This window comes from Salmo salar, chromosome ssa01, assembly GCF_905237065.1.
Source record: "Salmo salar chromosome ssa01, Ssal_v3.1, whole genome shotgun sequence".
Taxonomy (NCBI): Eukaryota; Metazoa; Chordata; class Actinopteri; order Salmoniformes; family Salmonidae; genus Salmo; species Salmo salar.
In genome coordinates this window covers 125,594,502-125,616,228 of record NC_059442.1, presented here as the reverse complement: position 1 = coordinate 125,616,228, position 21,727 = coordinate 125,594,502, and the positions used below count along the sequence as shown (strand labels likewise).

Sequence of the window (21,727 nt, the reverse complement as noted above, 5' to 3'; positions counted from 1 at the left end):
AGATTCCAAACTCTCCACCATGGCCAAGACCAAAGAGCTCTCCAAGGCTGTCAGGGACAAGATTGTAGACCTACACAAGGCTGGAATGGGCTACAAGACCATCGCCAAGCAGCTTGGTGAGAAGGTGACAACAGTTGGTGTGATTATTCGCAAATGGATGAAACACAAAAGAACTGTCAATCTCCCTCGGCCTGGGGCTCCATGCAAGATCTCACCTCGTGGAGTTGCAATGATCATGAGAACGGTGAGCAATCAGCCCAGAACTACACGGGAGGATCTTGTCAATGATCTCAAGGCAGCTGGGACCATAGTCACCAAGAAAACAATTGGTAACACACTAGCACAACTCAACTCGCCGTGTTTGGAGGAGAAGGAATGCTGCCTATGACCCCAAGAACACCATCCCCACCGTCAAACATGGAGGTGGAAACATTATGCTTTGGGGGTGTTTTTCTGCTAAGGGGACAGGACAACTTCACCGCATCAAAAGGACGATGGACGGGGCCATGTACCGTGAAATCTTGGGTGAGAACCTCCTTCCCTCAGCCAGGGCATTGAAAATGGGTCGTGGATGGGTATTCCAGCATGACAATGACCCAAAACACACGGCCAAGGCAACAAAGGAGTGGCTCAAGAAGAATAATTTTATAACATTTTTGACATGCGTTTTTCTGGATTTTTTGTTGTTGTTATTCTGTCTCTCACTGTTCAAATAAACCTACCATTAAAATTATAGACTGATCCTTTCTTTGTCAGTGGGCAAACGTACAAAATCGGCAGGGGATCAAACACTTTTTTCCCTCACTGTACACCGCACACCGCTGCACTACTTCTGTATAGCCACAATACAGTGACATGCTACAGGCTCCTCTACTCTCACCTCCCTGTTACCTACTCCCCACTGGCCAACACAGGAAGCACAGAGGCCTGTCGACAGCTTCTTCTGCGTGCATACATTTACACATCTGCCTTGTGGAGCGGAACTGAACTGAACTGTGGCTAGACAGAGGAGAGGTTGGTTGGTTAAAGGAGTGGTTGGTTCCTGCTCTTGTTACCGGAGATTGAGTAGCTCTCTGCTCTCTTCCCCCCCAGTCAGTTAGTCAGTAAGCCTGAAGTTGGACCCCACAGCCACACCATGAGCGGAAAACGGAAACTGAGTGAGTAGCCTACTACGGTGTGTGTGGAGTACCACTTCAGTGTGTGTGTGTGTGTGTGTGTGTGGTTAGAGCCTGAGGATTCACGTTAATCATTAACTAAATGCACCTCTCTTATGATTACGTCATGCTAGTGACAGTAGTATGCAGATATCTGTGTTTGAGCCACCTGCCATTCCTCTCACTGGTCTGATGCAAATAAAGCTTTAGACAGTATAACACCAAAAAATATCTACAGTGTAACATTTATCTTTTTTAGGCTGACCTAGATACGGTCTTCTTTCAAATGAATAAATTAAGAGGGACGTAGTAAATAATGCACTTCTGATCTAGTTGAAGGGTGTGCTACAGCTGCTAGCCTACACCATTGCAATAATGTGAGTTATGACTATAGACCATGTACATGTACATACATGACAACACCATAGACATCATATACTAAAGCAACAAGGCCCGAGGGGCTGTGGTATATGGCCAATATACCACGGCTTAGGGCTGTTCTTAGTCACGACCCAACGCGTAGTGCCTGGATACAGCCCTTAGCTGTGGTATATTGGCCAAATACCACAAATCCCAGAGGTGCCTTATTGCTGTTATAAATTATACCATGGGTATGACAAAACATTTATTTCTACTGCTCTAACTATGTTGGTAACCAGTTTATAATAGCAATAAGGCATCTCGGGGGTTTGTGATATATGGCCAATATACCACGGCTAAGGGCTGTGTCCAGGCACTCCGCGTTGCGTCGTGCTTGAGAACAGCCCTTAGCCTTGGTATATTGGCCATATACCACACCTCCTCTGGCCTTATTGCTTAAATATACCACGGCTGTCAGCCAATCAGCATTCAGGGCTCGAACCACCCAGTTTATATTGTATTAGAATGTATACGCTTTATACATGTATATGATAGGCTATTACTGGTCTTAGATCCTGACCTCAGCCTGTTTTAAGGGAGAAATTAGGTATATTTTTGTACTTCACTGGAGGGGAAGAGGAAGTGTGAAAATACCACACATGCGTGCGCATATACACCACAGGACTTCCAAGATAGATGCAGCAGCAGCACGCACAGGAAACAGTTCAGTTTCATTGGTTAACTGTTACTTTTGAAGGTGCTTTACTCTACAGTGTAGATAGATGTCACAGCTACAAAAGTATCCTTTAGTGGTGTTACAGGCTTTGGTTTTTCTGTTTATATTTCGAGGTTGGACATTAACACGTTAGCACATTGGGCGCACCAATTAGTGTCATCTCGTTTCTCGTTAGTCAGAAGGTGTTTCACCTGTGCTGTCCCAGGTGATATTTAAGAGCGGTTGGCCCAGTGCTCCAGTTGTGTTGAGAGATGTGGAGGGTCAACACCTTTAGTTGGCTGTCACTATTTGATTTATATAAAAAAATAAAAAAATCTATCCTTTATCTGATCTTCCTGTTTTCATTTTCTCCACTTTTTGGTTTGCTTGCTGTCTTTAAGTATGGTGTAGGTTTGTATTTTGTTTGTCTCTTCTTGGGCAAATTTAGTGGGCGCTCAGGGTGGGTGTCTTATGTCCCAGTTGTTGCTGCTAGTCAACATTCAGTGACAACCCCATTAGTGTCTTTCAGAACCCCACCTGTTTCGTTTTGGTTGTTGTCAGTGACTGTTTTTTCAGTTCCCCCTTCTGTTTTTGCAACAATTTTTTTGTTTCTTGCTGGGAAACGTAATAGTGGCCACTGCCTCTTTGAGGACAAAGTAAAGACAAAACGTGTAGTTTCTGTTTCATCCTCCTATCCAGTACAGTGCTGACTGTCCTGTCCCTTCAGAGTCTGTTATTATATTTAGTTCTGGTGGTTCTGTCTGAATCAGAGTTCTCTCAGTAAATGGTCTTTATACAGAAACACACATGGGAGTCTAGAGAAAGTGTATAGAACAATTACTTTGAAAGTTTAGGAGCCTACTGTAGTCTCACTTTCTGAAATCACAGGTATAAAAAAAGCAGGCTAAGTAAGAAATACAACAAGGCCTACATTCCCCATCACCACTGTCGTCATCATCATCATGTGATGTGCCTATCATCACGTGAGAGGTTTTACCTCCATTTTCCCCCACACAAAACGGACTAATTGTGTGCAACAAACATTGTTAATTACCCTTGCAAACCTATGGCTAATCCTATTGCTAATCACTTCAAACATTAGGCTTTTGTTCATGTAAAATAACAAATGTCAGTCAGGTAGTCAAGGTTTATTATAGGTTTGTTTTTTCTATTTGTTTTTATTTCTATTCGTTTTTTCAATCTTTATTTGAAATTCAGTTTAGTTTCAGTCAGATCTTATTTGCTAGTTTTTATTTAGTTATAATTTTATAAACATTTTTATATTTCTTTTTTTTTATATTTAGTTTTAATTTGAGTGTTAGGGACAGAAAGCATGACTAGGGGCCATTTGTATGGTATAGTGTTTGTTTTGTGTGTTTTTTGGGATGTCAATTCTCGCAACTGGGGGGCAGTACTACGATGTGCAAGTGACATTTAAGATGCATATAAAATTATATACATTTTTGTGGATGAATTTACTTTTATGAAGTTTTTGCTCTGAAAATTGCGCTATGTTTTTGCCCATTGAAAACCATTCAATAAGCCTACAAATGTTCAAAAACTACAAGGCTATTTCCTGGAAAATATGTCACTTTCATACATAAGGGGCACATTCAGCAGGATGCAATGTTTTGGAACGTTCAGATAGAAATAACCTATGTAGAACCAACATGCCTCTGACATGTAGAATACGGAATCACATCAGCTCTAATCATGGCATTTCTATCTGCAACGTTGGAGAACATTCGGCAACTGAACGTAGCCAAGGTCTTGGGTCAGGTCATAGGTTAGGTTAAATTGGTGGAAGGAAATCCTCGCTCGCCCATGTTTACGCCAATGAGGTATAAGGGTTTACACCAATTCAATGCTTTTTAACTTTAGTAGTGCATGTAAGAAGAATCCATTTTGCTACCTAGATTATTTTTTCCTTGATAGCTAGTAATGGCTAGTGATAGTGATGCACAAGCTAGGCCCATTTTAGCTCTCGAAAACCCTTGTTCTCCGTATGTAAGGTTTCCAGCGGTTTGTAAAAAAATACAAATAAATAAACGTTTCAAAAAACGTACTGCAAACGATGCGTGTTAATGTTTAGAGCAAGCGTAGGGCTCTTAACAAAACTACCACGGTCAGAAGATACTATCGTCAATAGGCGCTAAAGTAGTTAGCGTCTATGAATAGGATAGGCCTATTTGAAACATAGCCATCTTCTGGCAGCATTTACTTGCCAGATTCAGTAGCTTGAAACCTACCGAAAATTAAAAAAACTGCATTCAACTTTTGCCCAAAGCTTAGGGAAAAAAACTAAAACGAAACATAATTTATTTTAGTTCGTTTCTGAGTCAATGATAATAGTTTCCATTTAGTTTTAGTTTTTCAAACAGGTTTGTTAATTATTTTATTTCAGTTTACTGAATAGTTTTTTCATGATTCATTTTCGGATTATTTTTAATTTACTATAATAACCTTGCTGGTAATCATGTAATTTACTTAGCAGTGTTTATCTCTGTTTGAAAAGTCAAACTGTTCTAGTCACCACACCATTGTGAACTGGCTCGCCGGTAAACTCACGACTTTATTCAAATCACATTTTATTTGTCACATACACGTGTTTAGCAGATGTTATTGCGGGTGTAGCGAAATGCTTGTGTTTCTTGCTCCAACAGTGCAGTAGTATCTAACAAGTAAAATCTAACAATACACACAATCTAAAGTAAAGGAATGGAATTAAGAATATATAAATATTTGGATGAGCAATGTCACAGCGGCATAGACTAAGATACAGTAGAATAGAATAGAATACAGTATATACATATGAGATGAGTAATACATAGACTAAGATACAGGAGAATAGGATAGAATACAGTATATACATATGAGATGAGTAATACATAGACTAAGATACAGTAGGATAGAATACAGTATATACATATGAGATGACTAATGCAAAATATGTAAACATTATTAAAGTGGCCAGTGATTTCAAGTCTATGTATATAGGTCAGCAGCCTCTAATGATATGTGCTATCTGGAATCCTTGGGACGTCCCTAACCCATTGAAGTTTACATTTCTTTTTATTTTATTTAACCTTTATTTGATCAGGGAGTCATACGGAGACCAAGGTCTCTTTTACAGAGGATCCCTGATATGCATAAATTACAGAAAATACACACATCAAAATATAAATAAGAAATGCAAGCAGAAAGATAGTCTTAAAAATCAAACCCATTCCTCAGGAATAAGGACCTCAATCAGCATAAGGACCTGTAATCGAACCCACAAATGCTGATGCTCCAGATACTCAACTAGTCTAAAGAAAGACAGTTTTATTGCTTCTTTAATTAGCACAACAGTTTTCAGCTGTGCTAACATAATTGCAGAAGGGTTTTCTAATGATCAATTTGCCTTTTAAAATTATAAACTTGGATTAGCTAACACAACGTGCCATTGGAACACAGGAGTGATGGTTGCTGATAATGGGCCTCTGTACGCCTATGTAGATATTATGTTAAAAATCTGCCGTTCCCAGCTACAATAGTCACAACATTACAACATGTATTTCTGATCAATTTGATGTTATTTTAATGGACAACAAATGTGCTTTTCTTTCAAAAACAAGGACATTTTTAACCTCTCTGGGCCAGTGGGACGTTTGCGTCCCACCCTAGTCAACAGCCAGTGGAATCGCGTGGCGCGAAATACAAATACCTCAAAAATGCTATAACTTCAATTTCTCAAACATATGACTATTTTACACCATTGTAAAGATACGACTCTCGTTAATCTAACCACGTTGTCCGATTTCAAAAAGGCTTTACAGCGAAAGCAAAACATTAGATTATGTCAGGAGAGTACCCTGCCAAAAATAATCACACAGCCATTTTCAAAGCAAGCATATATGTCACAAAAACCAAAACTAAATGCAGCACTAACCTTTGATGATCTTTATCAGATGACACTCCTAGGACATTATGTTATACAATACATGCATGTTTTGTTCAATCAAGTTCATATTTATATCAAAAACCAGCTTTTTACATTAGCATGTGATGTTCAGAACTAGCATACCCACCGAAAACTTCCGGTGAATTTACTAAATTACTCATGATAAACGTTGACAAAATACCTAACAATTATTTTAAGAATTATAGATACAGAACTCCTTTATGCAAACGCTATGTCAGATTTTAAAATAGCTTTGCGGTGAAAGCACATTCTTCAATATTCTGAGTACATAGCTCGGCCATCACAGGCTAGCTAATTTGACACCCACCAAGTTTGGGGCAACCTAAACTCAGAATTACTATTAGAATAATTGGATTACCTTTGCTGTTCTTCGTCAGAATGCACTCCCAGGACTTCTACTTCAACAACAAATGTTGTTTTGGTTCCAAATAATCCATAGTTATATCCAAATACCTCCGTTTTGTTCGTGCGTTCAGGTCACTATCCGAAGGGTAACGCGCGAGCGCATTTCGTGACAAAAAAATTCAAAATATTCCATTACCGTACATAGAAGCATGTCAAACGCTGTTTAAAATGTATGCTATTTTTCTCGTAAAATAGCGATAATATTCCAACCGGACAACGTTGTATTCATTCAAAGACTGAAAGAAAAAAATGGAGAAGTCTCGTGAATGCGCATCTCAGTCTCACTGTCCCCAGGCAGGCCACTTACAAACTCTGCTGCTGTACTTTGCCCAGAGACAGGAGACACATCATTCCGTTTTCTGAACGCTTTAGAGAGCCAATGGAAGCCTTAGAAAGTGTCACGTAACAGCACAGATGCTGTATTTTTGATAGAGATGCAACAGAAGGACAACAAATTGTCAGACAGGGCACTTCCTGCATGGAATCTTCTCAGGTTTTGGCCTGCCATATGAGTTCTGTTATACTCACAGACACCATTCAAACAGTTGTAGAAACTTTAGAGTGTTTTCTATCCAAATCTACTAATTATATGCATATTCTCGTTTCTGGGCAAGAGTAGTAACCAGTTTAAATCGGGTACGTTTTTTTATCTGGCCGTGAAAATACTGCCCCCTAGCTCCAACAGGCTAAGTGACCCCAAACTTTTGAATGGTAGTGTATATATTTTGTAAATGTTTTTTTTCTTCAGAATATTTGAGATTCTCCCGTGATCCCATTTTCATATCAGGTGATTCCACATGGGGTCGCTACCCCTAGTTTTGGAACCGCTGCACTAACAAATAGTCATGGGTGGTAACTCTACAAATCACTTGCTTTTCGCAAGGCACTCTATAGGAAATATTTGAATAAGGTTTTAACCTCTAAAAGTGTAAACCTTTGGGGGGGGGGGGGGGGGGTTTCTACTAAGCTAGGAATTGTTTTAAGAGGGTCATACCATGGATAATTCCATTATCTGATTTAAAATGTTAGGACCTTCTGTAGCCCATAGAAATGCATTGAATAACACATTAATAAATTGCACAACAGACAGTATAAAAATCATAAGGTTTTGAAGTGAAATATCTTCGTTTTTTGGACACATTTAACCCCTTTTTAATTTTTTTGCACAAAACTAACTCGATAATTCCATCCGGTTTTTTTCAACCTGTACCGGGTTACCTTCAGAGGAGTCCCATTACACTTGTGGGGGTCTTAGAGCAAAACGGAGAACACCATCGTGTTCACGAGAGTCTCATCTTAGAGTGGTCATATTAGTTAGTAGGCCTAACCGCTCGGACGCTACAGACGTTTTGTGAGAAGATAGATTTTCAGGATGTCTCCTGGTCTGACAAACAGCACTGAAGCTCTGCCACTTTCCACCGCAGTCGCGGAAGGCCAATGTAGGCGGATGCGGCGGATTGAGACGCAGCCCATGCGAAACAGATATCTTGTTTAAACTGATGGATTTTGATTCGTTTTTTTAAATTGTTACTTAGGCACGGGTGCGTGAATAGACTCTTATTAACTAAGCAGTGTGTTAATTGAACACTGGTTCCAGTGTGCATATGGTCCCAATCTTTCAGTGTTGATTTAACACTGGAGAATTTGCTGTGAATATGCTGTTTTTATCTCGCTCGAGTTGTTTTGATTATGAATTTGCTATCACAAAAGGGGTCCCCGTTTTTTGGGAGTGGTCTGAGTGGGGAGGGGAAAACTCTCTTTCGTATTGGTCTATTAAATAATTGACCCCCTGGTGATGTCACCATCCAACCAAAACAGGCAGAAATTCCAGGCGGTCATTTCGAATGGTAAAAGGGCATTATCATCATTTTGACAATTTCACAGTTTTATTCTAACCTCATAGTGTGGAAATATATATAAAACAAAGGCAAATCAAATCTGACTGCACTGAGCCCTTAAGTCATTGTTGCCATTTATACATGTTTGTAAATACAATTCCAGATCCAGTCTGCAGAATCATCTGCGCTGTAAATAGACTAAATAGCCTACCACCTATTTTGCATTTGATCTACTGTCTCTGTCTCAACTGTTGCTGCTTCACACCAACTAAATAGGCTGCTAGCGCTGGGTCCCCTATCTTAACACATCACCTTCCTCAAAAATTCAATTGAAATAATTGTTTCAAAAGAACGAGTTAGCTCGTACACCTAAGACAAGCTGTTTCCATTCCTGCCCAGTGTTTATGTATTGTTCCCCTGGACCCCGGGAGGATGTTCTGGCTCTCCCACCACCTCTCAATCTGACCATGTTATACTGTTAACTTTGAACAGCTTGAAGTTTCTGAAAAAAACAACTATATATGCCAGCAGTCACCTCTTGCACTCCAACAACCCAGCCCAGGGGGTCACGTTCCAAACATTCTAGAACACACTCAACATTGTAGAACACTTAAACAGGGTATGAAACTAATAATGTGAGGAAAGCAAAGACAGACTATATAGAAAAGATATTAAAACATTAAGAACTGATTGCTGACATGTAAAACATTTTGGGACTATATCAACAATGGATTAATGAAACAAATACCAAATGTTTTTGAGTGGAATTCTATTTGAAGAGTGTGTGACAATGTATGACATTATCTGTCTGTCTCGCCCCCTCCCTCAACAGGTTTAAAGTGGTTTGGGATTCTCCCTAACTTCTCCTTCCGTCGGAGCTCATGGTCTGACAAATCCGACTCCAAGTCCTCCTCCTCCGAGCCTGATGGGGCTGGGGCTCTGGACGTGGTATCCTCCCCCATCGCTGTGGAGACGTTTGTTGACGACATGGATATGATGCAGCCATGCACATCCAGCTCCGCCCGCTCCAGCGACAACTACACCCACATGGGCACCTTTCCCCGCTTCCTCCTCAGGAAGAGAGACAAGAGTGGGAATTCTGGGAAAAGAGGGACCAAGAAGATCAAGGAGAAGACAGGGGCAAGGCTGGGCAGGAGTCAGAGCCAGCGGCCGGCAGGCGACCATGCGTGTAGGTCTCCCCTGCTCATGGCACAATCCAGCCGGCCTGGCTCCAGAAAGGACCAGCCTCTCTCACCTATATCCAGCCAGGCTGGTCCTGGTCCAACGCCCCAACGGAACCAAGGGCTGCCTCCCATCCACAGAGGATCACTCGATAGGAATGAACACGGAGACCCACAGGCCCACTGTGAGGAAGAAGAACCACACCAAGGGCAGCTTATGTCAGCTCAGGATGTGGGGTCTACTACCTCTAACGCCCCTCCGCTCACTTGTGAAGACGTCTCCAAAGAACACACATTCACCACTGATCAGGGTGCATCTTCAGATACAGCTTCAACTGGTGGTGCTAGAAGGAACCTTGCTACTGTTCCTGGTCAGTCTGATTCCGTCTCATCATAGAGCCAGGGCTCTAGCATGCACCTGTTATCCATCAATAATGATAAGCCGGGGGCCTCCCGAGTGGCGCAGTGGTCTAAGACACTGCATCGCAGTGCTAGCTGTGCCACTAGAGAGCCTGGTTCGAGTCCAGGTTCTAGGTCCAGGTTCTGTTGCAGCCGGCCACGACTGGTAGACCCATGGGGCGGTGCACAATTGGCCCAGCTTCGTCCGCGATAGGGAGGGTTTGGCTGGCAGGGATGTTCTTGTCCCATCGCGCACTAGCAACTCCTGTGGCGGGCCGGGCGCGATGCACACTGACACAGTCGTCAGGTGTACGGTGTTTCCTCTGACACGTTGATGAAGGCTGGCTTCTGGTTTAAGCGGGCATTGTGTCAAGAAGCAGTGAGGCTTGGTTGGGTTGTGTTTCGGAGGACGCATGGCTCTCGACTTTCGCCTCTCCTGAGTCCGTACGGGAGTTGCAGCGATGGGACAAGACTATAAACTACCAATTGGATACCACTATTTACTAAAAATAGTGTGTTCTGAGTGATGTGAAGGAGAAAATTGTGTTTGAAAAAATATAATGCTATTTTTCAAAGAACAAGTTAACTACTGACTTTCAGCATGCATATAGGGAAGGATACTCAACTTACAGTATACTGCACTGACTCAGATGACTGATTGGCTAAAATAAATGAATAATATGATGATAGTTGAAGTTGTATTGTTTCAAATCAAATTTAATTTGTCACACGTGCCGAATACAACAGGTGAAATGCTTTCTTACAAGCCCTTAACCAACAATGCAGTTAAGAAAAATACCTTAAAAAAAAAGAAATAAAAGTAACAAATAATTAAAGAGCAGCAGTAAAATAACAATAGTGAGGCTATATACAGGGGGTACCAGTACAGAGTCAATGTGCGGGGGCACCGGTTAGTTGAGGTAATTGAAGTAATATGGACATGTAGAGTTATTAAAGTGACTATGCATAGATAATAAACAGAGAGTAGCAGCAGCGTAAAATGGGGGGGGGGGGGGGGGTGCAAATAGTCTGGGTAGCCATTTGATTAGATGTTCAGGAGTCTTATGGCTTGGGGGTAGAAGCTGTTTAGAAGCCTAGACTTGGTGCTCCGGTACCGCTTGCCGTGCGGTACATTTACATTTACATTTTAGTCATTTAGCAGACGCTCTTATCCAGAGCGACTTACAAATTGGTGCATTCACCTATAATATCCAGTGGAACAACCACTTTACAATAGTGCATCTAAATCTTTTAAGGGGGGGGTTAGAAGGATTACTTTATCCTATCCCAGGTATTCCTTGAAGAGGTGGGGTTTCAGGTGTCTCCGGAAGGTGGTGATTGACTCCGCTGTCCTGGCGTCGTGAGGGAGCTTGTTCCACCATTGGGGTGCCAGAGAGAACAGTCTATGACTAGGGTGGCTGGAGTTTGACAATTTTTAGGGCCTTCCTCTGACACCGCCTGGTATAGAGGTCCTGGATGGCAGGAAGCTTGGCCCCAGTGATGTACTGGGCCGTACGCACTACCCTTTGTAGTGCTTTGCGATCGGAGGCCGAGCAGTTGCCATACCAGGCAGTGATGCAACCAGTCAGAATGCTCTCGATGGTGCAGCTGTAGAACCTTTAGAGGATCTGAGGTCCCATGCCAAATCTTTTCAGTCTCCTGAGGGGGAATTGGTTTTGTTGTGCCCTCTTCACAACTGTCTTGGTGTGCTTGGACCATGTTAGTTTGTTGGTGATGTGGACACCAAGGATCATGAAACTCTCAACCTGATCCACTACAGCCCCATCGATGAGAATGGGGGTGTGCTCGGTCCTCCTTTTCCAGTAGTCCACAATCATCTCCTTTGTCTTGATCACGTTGAGGGAGAGGTTGTTGCCCTGGCATCACACGGCCAGGTCTCTGACCTCCTCCCTATAGGCTGTCTCGTCATTGTTGGTGATCAGGCCTACCACTGTTGTCATCTGTGAAATTAATGATGGTGTTGGAATTGTGCCTGGCCATGCAGTCGTGAGTGAACAGGGAGTACAGGCGGCGACTGAGTACGTACCCCTGAGGGGCCCCCGTGTTGAGGATCAGCATGGCAGATGTATTGTTACCTACGCTTATCACCTGGGGGCGGCCCGTCAGGAAGTCCAGGATCCAGTTGCAGAGGGGGGGTTTTAGTCCCAGGGTTCTTAGCTTAATGATGAGGTTTGAGGGCACAATGGTGTTGAACGCTGAGCTGTAGTCAATGAGTAGCATGCTCACATAGCTGTTCCTTTTGTCCAGGTGGGAAAGGGCAGTGTGGAGTAAAATAGAGATTGCATCCTCTGTGGATCTGTTGGGGCGGTATGCAAATTGGAGTGGGTCTAGCGTTTCTGGGATAATGATGTTGATATGAGCCATGACCAGCCTTTCAAAGCACTTCATGGCTACAGACATGAGTGCTACGGGTCGGTAGTCATTTAGACAGGTTACCTTAGTGTTCTTGGGCACAGGGACTATGGTGGTCTGCTTGAAACATATTGGTATCACAGACTCAAGACAAGGAGAGGTTGAAAATGTCAGTGAAGACACTTGCCAAGTTGGTCAGCGCATGCTTGGAGTTCACGTCTTGGTAATCCATCTGGCCCTGCGGCCTTGTGAATGTTGACCTGTTTAAAGGTCTTACTCACATCGGCTACAGAGAGCGTGATCACAGTCATCTGGAACAGCTGATGCTCTCATGCATGTTTCAGTGTTACTTTCCTCGAAGCGAGCATTGAAGTAATTTAGCTTATCTGGTAGGCTTGTGTCACTGGGTAGCTCACGGCTGTGCTTCCCTTTGTAGTCTAATAGTTTGCAAGCCCTGCCACATCCGACGAATGTTGGAGCCAGTGTAGTACAATTCAATCTTAGTCCTGTATTGACACTTTGCCTGTTTGATGGTTCATCGGAGGGCATAGTGGGATTTCTTATAAGCTTCCGGGTTAGAGTCCCGCTCTTTGAAAGCGGCAGTTCTACCCCTCTGGTTGCACATTTAACATGCTGGTATAAATGAGGTAAAACAGATTTAAGTTTCCCTGCATTAAAGTCCCCTGCCACTAGGAGCGCTGCCTCTGAGCGTTTTCCTGTTTGCTTATGGCCGTATACAGCTCATTGAGTGCGGGCCTAGTGCCAGCATCGGTTTGTGGTGGTAAATAGACAGCTACGAAGAATATAGATGAAAACTCTTAGTAGATAGTGTGGTCTACAGCTTATCATGATACTCTACCTCATGCAAGCAAAACCTTGAGACTTCCTTAGATATCGTGCACCAGCTGTCGTTTACAAATATACATAGACCACCACCCTTTGTCTTACCAGAGGCTGCTGTTCTATCCTGCCGTTCTATCCTGCCGATACAGTGTGTAACCCGCTAGCTGTATGTTGCTCAGACACGACTCGGTGAAACATAAGATATCAGAGTTAATATCCCATTGGTAGGATGTACGTGCTTGTCGTTCGTCCACTTTAATATCCAGCGATTGTACGTTGGCCAATAGTACCTATGGCAAAGGCAGATTAGCCACTCATCGCTGGATCCATACAAGGCACCCCGATCTCCTTCCGCGTTATCTCCATTTTTTTCTCCTGCGTATGACGGGGATGAGGGCCTCGTCGGGTGTCTGGAGTAAATCCCTCTCGTCCGACTCATTAGTGCAGTCTGAGTATTGTTCATAAATTGTTGTTGATAAAAACTCATTACGGATTAACATCACACAGTTGGAGCGGTACTTATCCAATAGAGCTCAGAGTATTCTTCAATGGAAGCTTCTCAGGTATGTACAGTGCAGTATCCATCAGGGCAGTTGCCTTGGTCCATTACTCTTCTCTATTGCAAATGATTTGCAACTTACTAGCATAAATGACTATGTATGCTGATGATTGCACACTCTACATATCAGCACCTACAGCCAATGAGCTCACTGAGAATCTTAGCAAGGAGTTAGTGTCAGAATGGGAAATTAACAATAAACTGGTCTTAAAACCAAAAGCATTGTATTTGGTTCAAGTCATATTGACAAAGTTGTAGCGACATTGGGGTGAGGTATATCTGTTATAAAAAGATCCTGTTTGACACAATGTTCAACTGTACTAGTTGTTCAGACTATTGTCCCACTGATTACTGTCCAGTAATAGGGTCAGGTGCAGCAAATAAAGGCCCAGCAATGCTGCATATGGCTCAAAACAAAGCAGCAAGCCTTACCCTTAACTGCACACAGAACTAACATCAAAAACATGCATGATAATCTTTCATGGTTGAGGAGAAATTAACTACTTCTCTTCCAGTCTTGATGAAACATTTGTGTTGAAAAGCCTAACTATTTGTATAATCCAATTGCATGCACAACAAACAGACATACAGTTGAAGTCAGAAGTCTACATACACTTAGGTTGGGAGTCATTAAAACTCATTTCTCAACCACTCCACAAATGTCTTGTTAACAAACTATAGTTTTGGCAAGTCGGTTAGGACATCTACTTTGTGCATGACAAGTAATTTTTTCAACAATTGTTTAGACAGAATTTAACTTATAATTCACTGTATCACAATTTCAGTGGGTCAGAAGTTTACATACACTAAGTGGACTGTGCCTTTGAACATCTTGGAAAATTTCAGAAAATGTCATGGCTAGGCTAATTGACAACATTTGAGTTAATTGGAGGTGTACCTGTGGATGTATTTCAAGGTGTACCGTTAAAATCAGTGCCTCTTTGCTTGACATCATGGGAAAATCAAAAGAAATCAGCCAAGACCTCAGAAAAAGAATTGTAGGCCTCCACAATTCTGGTTCATCCTTGGGAGCAATTTCCAAACACCTGAAGGTACCACATTCATCTGTACAAACAATAGTACCCAAGTATAAACACCATAGGACCACGCAGACGTCATACCGCTCAGGAAGGAGACGTTCTGTCTCCTAGAGATGAACGTACTTGTGCAAATCAATCCCAGAACAGCAGAGGACCTTGTGAAGATGCTGGAGGAAACAGGTACAAAAGTATTTATATCCACAGTAAAACGAGTCCTATATTGACATAACTTGAAAGGCCGCTCAGCAAGGAAGAAGCCACTGCACCAAAACCGCTGTTACGTACACCTCTAGGGAGAGGGAACGCAACACCCTGCTACAACTCAACTCCCCGTGGAGTGGAAGAGGTATGGGATTGTAGGTGCGAGTAAGAATGACAAAGGCAGAGAATTTACTATTTACTGGGAATTTAATCCTTCACACGGTACATTTTTTGGGGAAAAGGGGTTGAATGGAAGCCAAGAAAGTGAATGTCAAAGTCCCCTCTCCTACCTTACCTGCCTACCCACTACTTACCCATCTTAGCACCACCTGGTGCACTAACCAAAATACAGGGGGTGGTCCACCCAGGTCTTACCTAGTGTGTATAGACAGTAAATGCAACGGGTTATGTATGCCCGCAGGCCTCTTGCCTAAGCACTCCCTAGGTGCCTTCTTCCCCCTGGGAACAAATGAAACAGAATAACACAAAGTAAATAAAGACAACAACACAGGACATACTAATCATCTCTCTTCTGAGCAACAGAACACTGGCTTATATAGCTTCAGAAGGAGTCGGTAATTGAAGACAGCTGTTTCTGACGAGGGGCGGGGTCAGCTCCAATCATCATTGGGGTCGACCAATCAGCTGCTTGGGGGAATTTCAGGAATCCATCCTGAAACACACACATACAAACAAAACCACAACACAGAAACTGGGGAACGTAACAACCGCCATAAAAAGCCAGACTACGGTTTGCAACTGCACATGGGGACAAAGATTGTACTTTTTGGAGAAATGTCCTCTGGTCTGATGAAACAAAAATAGAACTGTTTGGCCATAATGACCATCATTATGTTTGGAGGAAAAAGGGGGAGGCTTGCAAGCCAAAGAACACCATATCAACCGTGAAGCAAGGTGGTGGCAGCATCATGTTGTGGGGGTGCTTTGCTGCAGGTGGGACTGGTGCACTTCACATAATAGATGGCGTCATGAGGCAGGAAAATGATGTGGATATATAGAAGTAACATCTCAAGACATCAATCAGGAAGTTAAAGCTTTGTCGCAAATGGGTCTTCCAAATGGATATAATGGTGATCCTAACTGACCTAAGATAGGGAATTTTTACTAGGATTAAATGTCAGGAATTGTGAAAAACTGAGTTTAAATGTATTTGGCTAAGGTGTATGTAAACTTCCGACTTCAACTGTACATACCCCACCAGACACGCCACTAGAGGTTTCTTCACGGTACCCAAAACAAAAACTAATTTAATGCGTCCATCAGGTATGTATAAAACCATGTCATTGTGGAATGCTCTGCCACCAGAGGTTATTCAGGCAAAAAGCAAGTTTTGCTTTAAAAAAACAGATAAACATCTTGTATCACAGTAACTCTCCTCTTTCTAAAGATCTAATTGAACTACTATATATAGGTACACTCAACAAAAATATCAACGCAACATGTAAAGTGTTAGTCCCATGTTTCATGAGCTGAAATTAAAGATCCCAGATAGATTTTTCTCCATACGCACAAAAGCTTATTTCTCTCAACTTTTGTGCACAAATTTGTTTACATCCCTGTTAGTGAGCATTTCTCCTTTACCAAGATAATCCATCCACCTGATAGGTGTGGCATATCAATAAGCTGATTAAACAGCATGATAATTACACAGGTGCACCTTGTGCTGGGGACAATAAAACCACTCTAAAATGTGCAGTTCTGTCACACAACACAATGCCGCAGATGTCTCAAGTTTTGAGGGAGAGTGCAATTGGTATGCTGACTGCAGGAATGTCCATCGGAGCTGTTGCCAGAGAACTGAATGTTAATTTATCTACCATAAGCCACCTCCAAAGTCGGTTTTAGAGAATTTGGCAGTACGTCTAACAGGCCTCAACCGCAGACCATGTGTAACCAAGCCAGCCCAGGACCTCCATATCTGGCTTCTTCACCTGCGGGATCGTCTGAGACCAGCCACCCGGACAGCTGATGAATCTGTGGGTTTGCACAACTGAAGAATTTCTGTACAAACTTGTTGGAAACCGTCTCAGGGAAGCTAATCTGCGTGTTCGTTGTCCTCACCAGGGTACTGCAGAAGTGTGCTCTTCACAGATGAATCCCGGTTTCAACTGTACCGGGCAGATGGCTGACAATGAACGTCGTGTGGGTGTGCGGATTGCTGATGTCAATGTTGTGAACAGAGTGCCCCATGGTGGCACTGGGGTTATGGTATGGGCAGGCATAAGCTACGGACAATGAACGCAATTACATTTTAGCGATGGCAATTTGAATGCACAGAGATACCGTGATGAGATCCAGAGGCCCGTTGTCATGCCATTCATTCACCGCTATTACCTTGTTTCAGCATGATAATGCACGGCCCCATGTCACAAAGATCTGTACACAATTCCTGGAAGTTGAAAATGTCCCAGTTCTTCCATGGCCTGAATACTGACCAGACATGTCACCCATTGAGCATGTTTGAGATGCTCTGAATCGATGTGTACGACAGCGTGTTTCAGTTCCCGCCAATATCTAGCAACTTCGCACAGCCATTGAAGAGAAGTGGGACAACATTCCACAGGCCGCAATCAACAGCCTGATCAACTTTATGTAACGGAGATGTGTCGTGCTGCATGAGGCAAATGGTGGTCACACCAGATACTGACTGGTTTTCTGATCCACGCCCCTGCCTTTTTTAAAAAGGTATCTGTGACCAACAGATGCATATCTGTATTCCCAGTCATGTGAAATCCATAGATAAAGGCCTAATGAATATATTTAAATTGACTGATTTCCTGTAACTCAGTAAAATCTTTGAAATTGTTGCTTGTTGCGTTTATATTTTTGTTCAGTGTATATGAATATTGTTAAAATAGTATTTTTGTTGTCTCTTGGTGTCTTACCAATATACATTTTATTTAGAATTTAATGTAATATCGTATGTAGTTCTTGTTCTGTACTTTGTCATGTAACTGTACATTTTATGTGGACCCCAGGAAGAGTATCTGCATGTGTAGCTAATGGGGATCCTAATAAACTAAACTATTCACACAGAGCCATCTCCAACCCCCAAGCTTCTAAAGAAAACCTTGCAGCAGCCTGGGACCCTTGTCACCCATCAGATCGAGGAGAGCCTCCCCATGAAGAGAGCCGATAACCTGGGTACAAACAGTAACTCCAGCCCCCTGCCTGAGAGGGCCTCCAGTGGTTCTACTGATAGAGACCTGGGAGAGGGCCTTCAGAGGGAAAGCCAGGCTGTTAAACCTGCAGACAGGTGAGGTTTATTATTTTATTGAATATCAACCATAACTGCCATTTTGGATGTGGAAAAACTGTACTACAGCAGACTGATTCCTAATTGATTACTGTCTATCTCTTGTGTAGATCAAACATATAGAACTCTATTATCTGTGATAGATACACTTCTAAGATGTCTGGATGCCTCTGTACAGACTACAGACAGGCTGATGACTAAGCTCCCCTGGCCTTTGAAAGAAAATAGTGTGTCTTTCTGTCCGAGGACATTCTGCATTCTTCATGATGTCACTCCTTTACAGGAAGGCCTATAGGAGAATAAAAATATCCCAGAGTTCGAGTTCTAACCTATCCCAAACTTACTTTTGAGACTATGGCAAAATGTGTCTCAAGCTTGTATTGATCATGAGTAAAAGTGTTGCAAAAGTGACACAGGTATAGCAGCATTACTATAGCAGCAATCTTCTAAGATGCGCAGCATAACTGCAGTAAAGACGTCCTGGAATGCAACCAGTGACGCAAAGGGTGGTGCTATCATCTCGAGCATCCTCCGTTCACTATTCAAACCCGATTCCAACAGCCGGCCAGTTCACTTGCGGCAAATTGCCGGTGAACAGACCATCAGAAAGGAATTGATTCGTGTGCGGCAGAACTCTTCACTGACCATGGTTGCGTGAGAAAATCGTGGGCCCTTTTTCAATTTGCGAAAAAGGTAAAGAATAGCATTAAATAACTCTTAGGCGATAACTTTGCTTGAACAACTTACTTTCTGTGACTTCATTGTCTAGTGCAGGTATTCCCAAACTGGGGTACACGCAATGCCGTCGGGGGTATACCCCCCAAAAAATTCACATTTTCAAACAGTCCATTTATATTTTCCAACGGAGCTATACATATAGGTGAGGTTTTTTTTCTCGCCTGAGTAGCCTCGATTCACTGCCAAAAATAAAATTAAACTATCTAGTGTAACAGCACAATATCAAATACAGGTAGCCTAGTCAAATAATTAACATCCACTCACATTAACCGTTACTCTCTCGTGGGAATTCCACTAACGGTCCGTATGTAGCCAAATGTAGCTGCTGCTCATGTTGGTATCTGTACTGATGGCACAAAAGCCATGACAGGGAGACATAGTGGAGTGGTATCGCGTGTGCAAGCAGTTGCTCCCAAAGCCACTTGGGTACACTGCAGCATCCACCGAGAGGCTCTTGCTGCCAAGGGAATGCCTGACAGCTTGAAAGATGTTTTGGAAACTACAGTGAAAATGGTTAACTTTGTTAAAGCAAGGCCCCTGAAATACGTGTATTTCTGCATTATGCAATGATATGGGCAGCGACCATGTAACGCTTTTACAACATACAGAAGTGCGCTGGTTATCAAGGGGCAAAGTATTGACAAAAAAAATTAAATTGAGAGACAAGCTTAAAGTTGTCTTTACTGACCATCATTTTCACTTGGCTGACCGCTTGCATGATGACGAGTTTCTCACGACTGGCCTATCTGGGTGATGTTTTTTCTTGCCTGAATGATCTGAATCTAGGATTTCCGCAACTATATTCAATGTGTGGCACAAAATTGAGGCTATGATTAAGAAGTTGGCGCTCTTCTCTGTCTGCATTAACAAGGACAACACACAGATCTTTCCATCATTGTATGATTTTTTTGTGTGCAAATAAACTCAAACTTACGGACAATGTCAAATGTGATATAGCAAAGCACCTGAGCACTTTCCCGAAATGGATGACACAAACAACTGAATTCATTATCCCTTCCATGCCCTGCCTACAGTCCACTTACTGATATCTGAACAAGTGAGCCTCATCGAAATTGCAACAAGTGGTTATGTGAAAATAGAATTTAATCAAAAGCCACTGCCAGATTTCTGGATTGGGCTGCGCTCAGAGTATCCTGCCTTGGCAAATCGCGCTGTTGAGACACGAATGCCCTTTGCAACCACGTACCTATGTGAGAGTGGATTCTCGGCCCTCACTAGCATGAAAACGAAATACAGGCACAGACTGTGTGAAATGATTTAAGACTGAGACTCTCTCCAATACAACCCAACATTGCAGAGTTATGTGCATCCTTTCAAGCACACCCTTCTCATTAACCTGTGGTGAGTAACTCACAATTTTCGATTAACAAATAAGGTTTTATATGTAAGATGGTTAAATAAAGAGCAAAATTATAGATTATTTGTCATGTCCTGACCAGTAAAGGGGTTATTTGTTCTTGTAGTTTGGTCAGGACGTGGCAGGGGTATTTTGTTTTATGTGGTTCAGGGTGTGTTTGTGTATGTGTTCATGTAGAGGGGGTATTTGGTTTATATGGTTCGGGCTATGTATTTAGGTAGAGGGGTATTTGATTTATTAGTCCGGGGTTTTGGTTATTGTTCTATGTTCTGTCTAGGTGTTTCTATTTCTGTTTTGGTAATGGGGATTGGGGCCTTCAATTGGAGGCAGCTGTCTATCGTTGCCTCTGATTGAAGGTCCTATATTTAGGAGTGTTTTTGTCATGGGATTTTGTGGGAGATTGTTGCTGTGTATAGCTTTGTGCCTTACCGGCCTGTTCTTTGTCATCGTGTTTTTGTTGTATACATGTTTGTTTTTGGTTTTCCTTCTTTGTCCGTTAATAAAAGAAGATGAGTATACATTTTCCCGCTGCGTCTTGGTCTAAACCCTACGACACCCGTGACATTATTATTATTTGTGCCCTGGTCCTATAAGAGCTCTTTGTCACTTCCCACGAGCCGGGTTGTGACAAACACACACTTATTCTTATGTTTAATAAATGTATTGTATAGCGTGTGTGTGTGGCAGGCGTACAATGATGGCAAAAAACTAAATTTGAGAGTGCGCTGACCCTGGTGCTAGAGGGGGTACACAGCTGGAGGTTGAATGTTTGAAGGGGTTACGGGATAATAAAAGGTTTGGGAACCACTGGTCTAGTGAGTCTAATGCAAGGCTGTTGAGTGAATTGTTTTATCATTAGGCTTGACACAGAGAGCCCCCTTATTGTCAGAATCAATCTCTGCTCCTAAAGGGTATTATTGGTGTGTGTGTGTGTGCGCGTACGTGTGGATGTCACTGACACTGTGTGAGAGAGGAAATGGGTTGGGGGGGGGCAGGCCTGGGTGATAGTCTGGCTGTCATGTTGTGTCTATGGGGCTCTGATGGGTCTGGAACTTGTCCCAGTGACTTTTCCCAGGTTATAGTCTACTCAACTTCCATGTCTGAGGCGTGATAGTGCTGTGATTTAATACATGGGTTGGTGTGTGTGTGTGTGTGTGTGTGTGTGTGCAGGGGTGAATTTAGTGATAAGTCCCAGGCATAGACCATTTTGAGGCACTGCCCTTGTCTGTTTAACACAATCAAGCCTACTTAACAGGCCCGGTTCCATGAGGGGGCAAAAGGGGGCTTGTGCCCCCTCGGTTT

At 42.6% G+C, this 21,727-nt stretch overlaps 1 protein-coding gene across 2 annotated transcripts in view; it reads left to right on the top strand.

Annotated features, from left to right (window-relative positions):
- The first annotated feature begins 937 nt into the window (after window positions 1–937).
- sh2d3ca (SH2 domain containing 3Ca) overlaps window positions 938–21,727 on the top strand; it is an 82,249-nt gene continuing 61,459 nt past the window's right edge. For both annotated transcript variants that reach the window (XM_014125738.2, XM_014125731.2), the window contains exons 1-3: window positions 938–1,157; window positions 9,269–9,988; window positions 18,090–18,309. In XM_014125738.2, coding sequence (XP_013981213.1) covers window positions 1,136–1,157; window positions 9,269–9,988; window positions 18,090–18,309 — 962 coding nt within the window. In that variant the 5' untranslated portion in view covers window positions 938–1,135. The remainder of the gene's footprint in view (window positions 1,158–9,268; window positions 9,989–18,089; window positions 18,310–21,727) is intronic.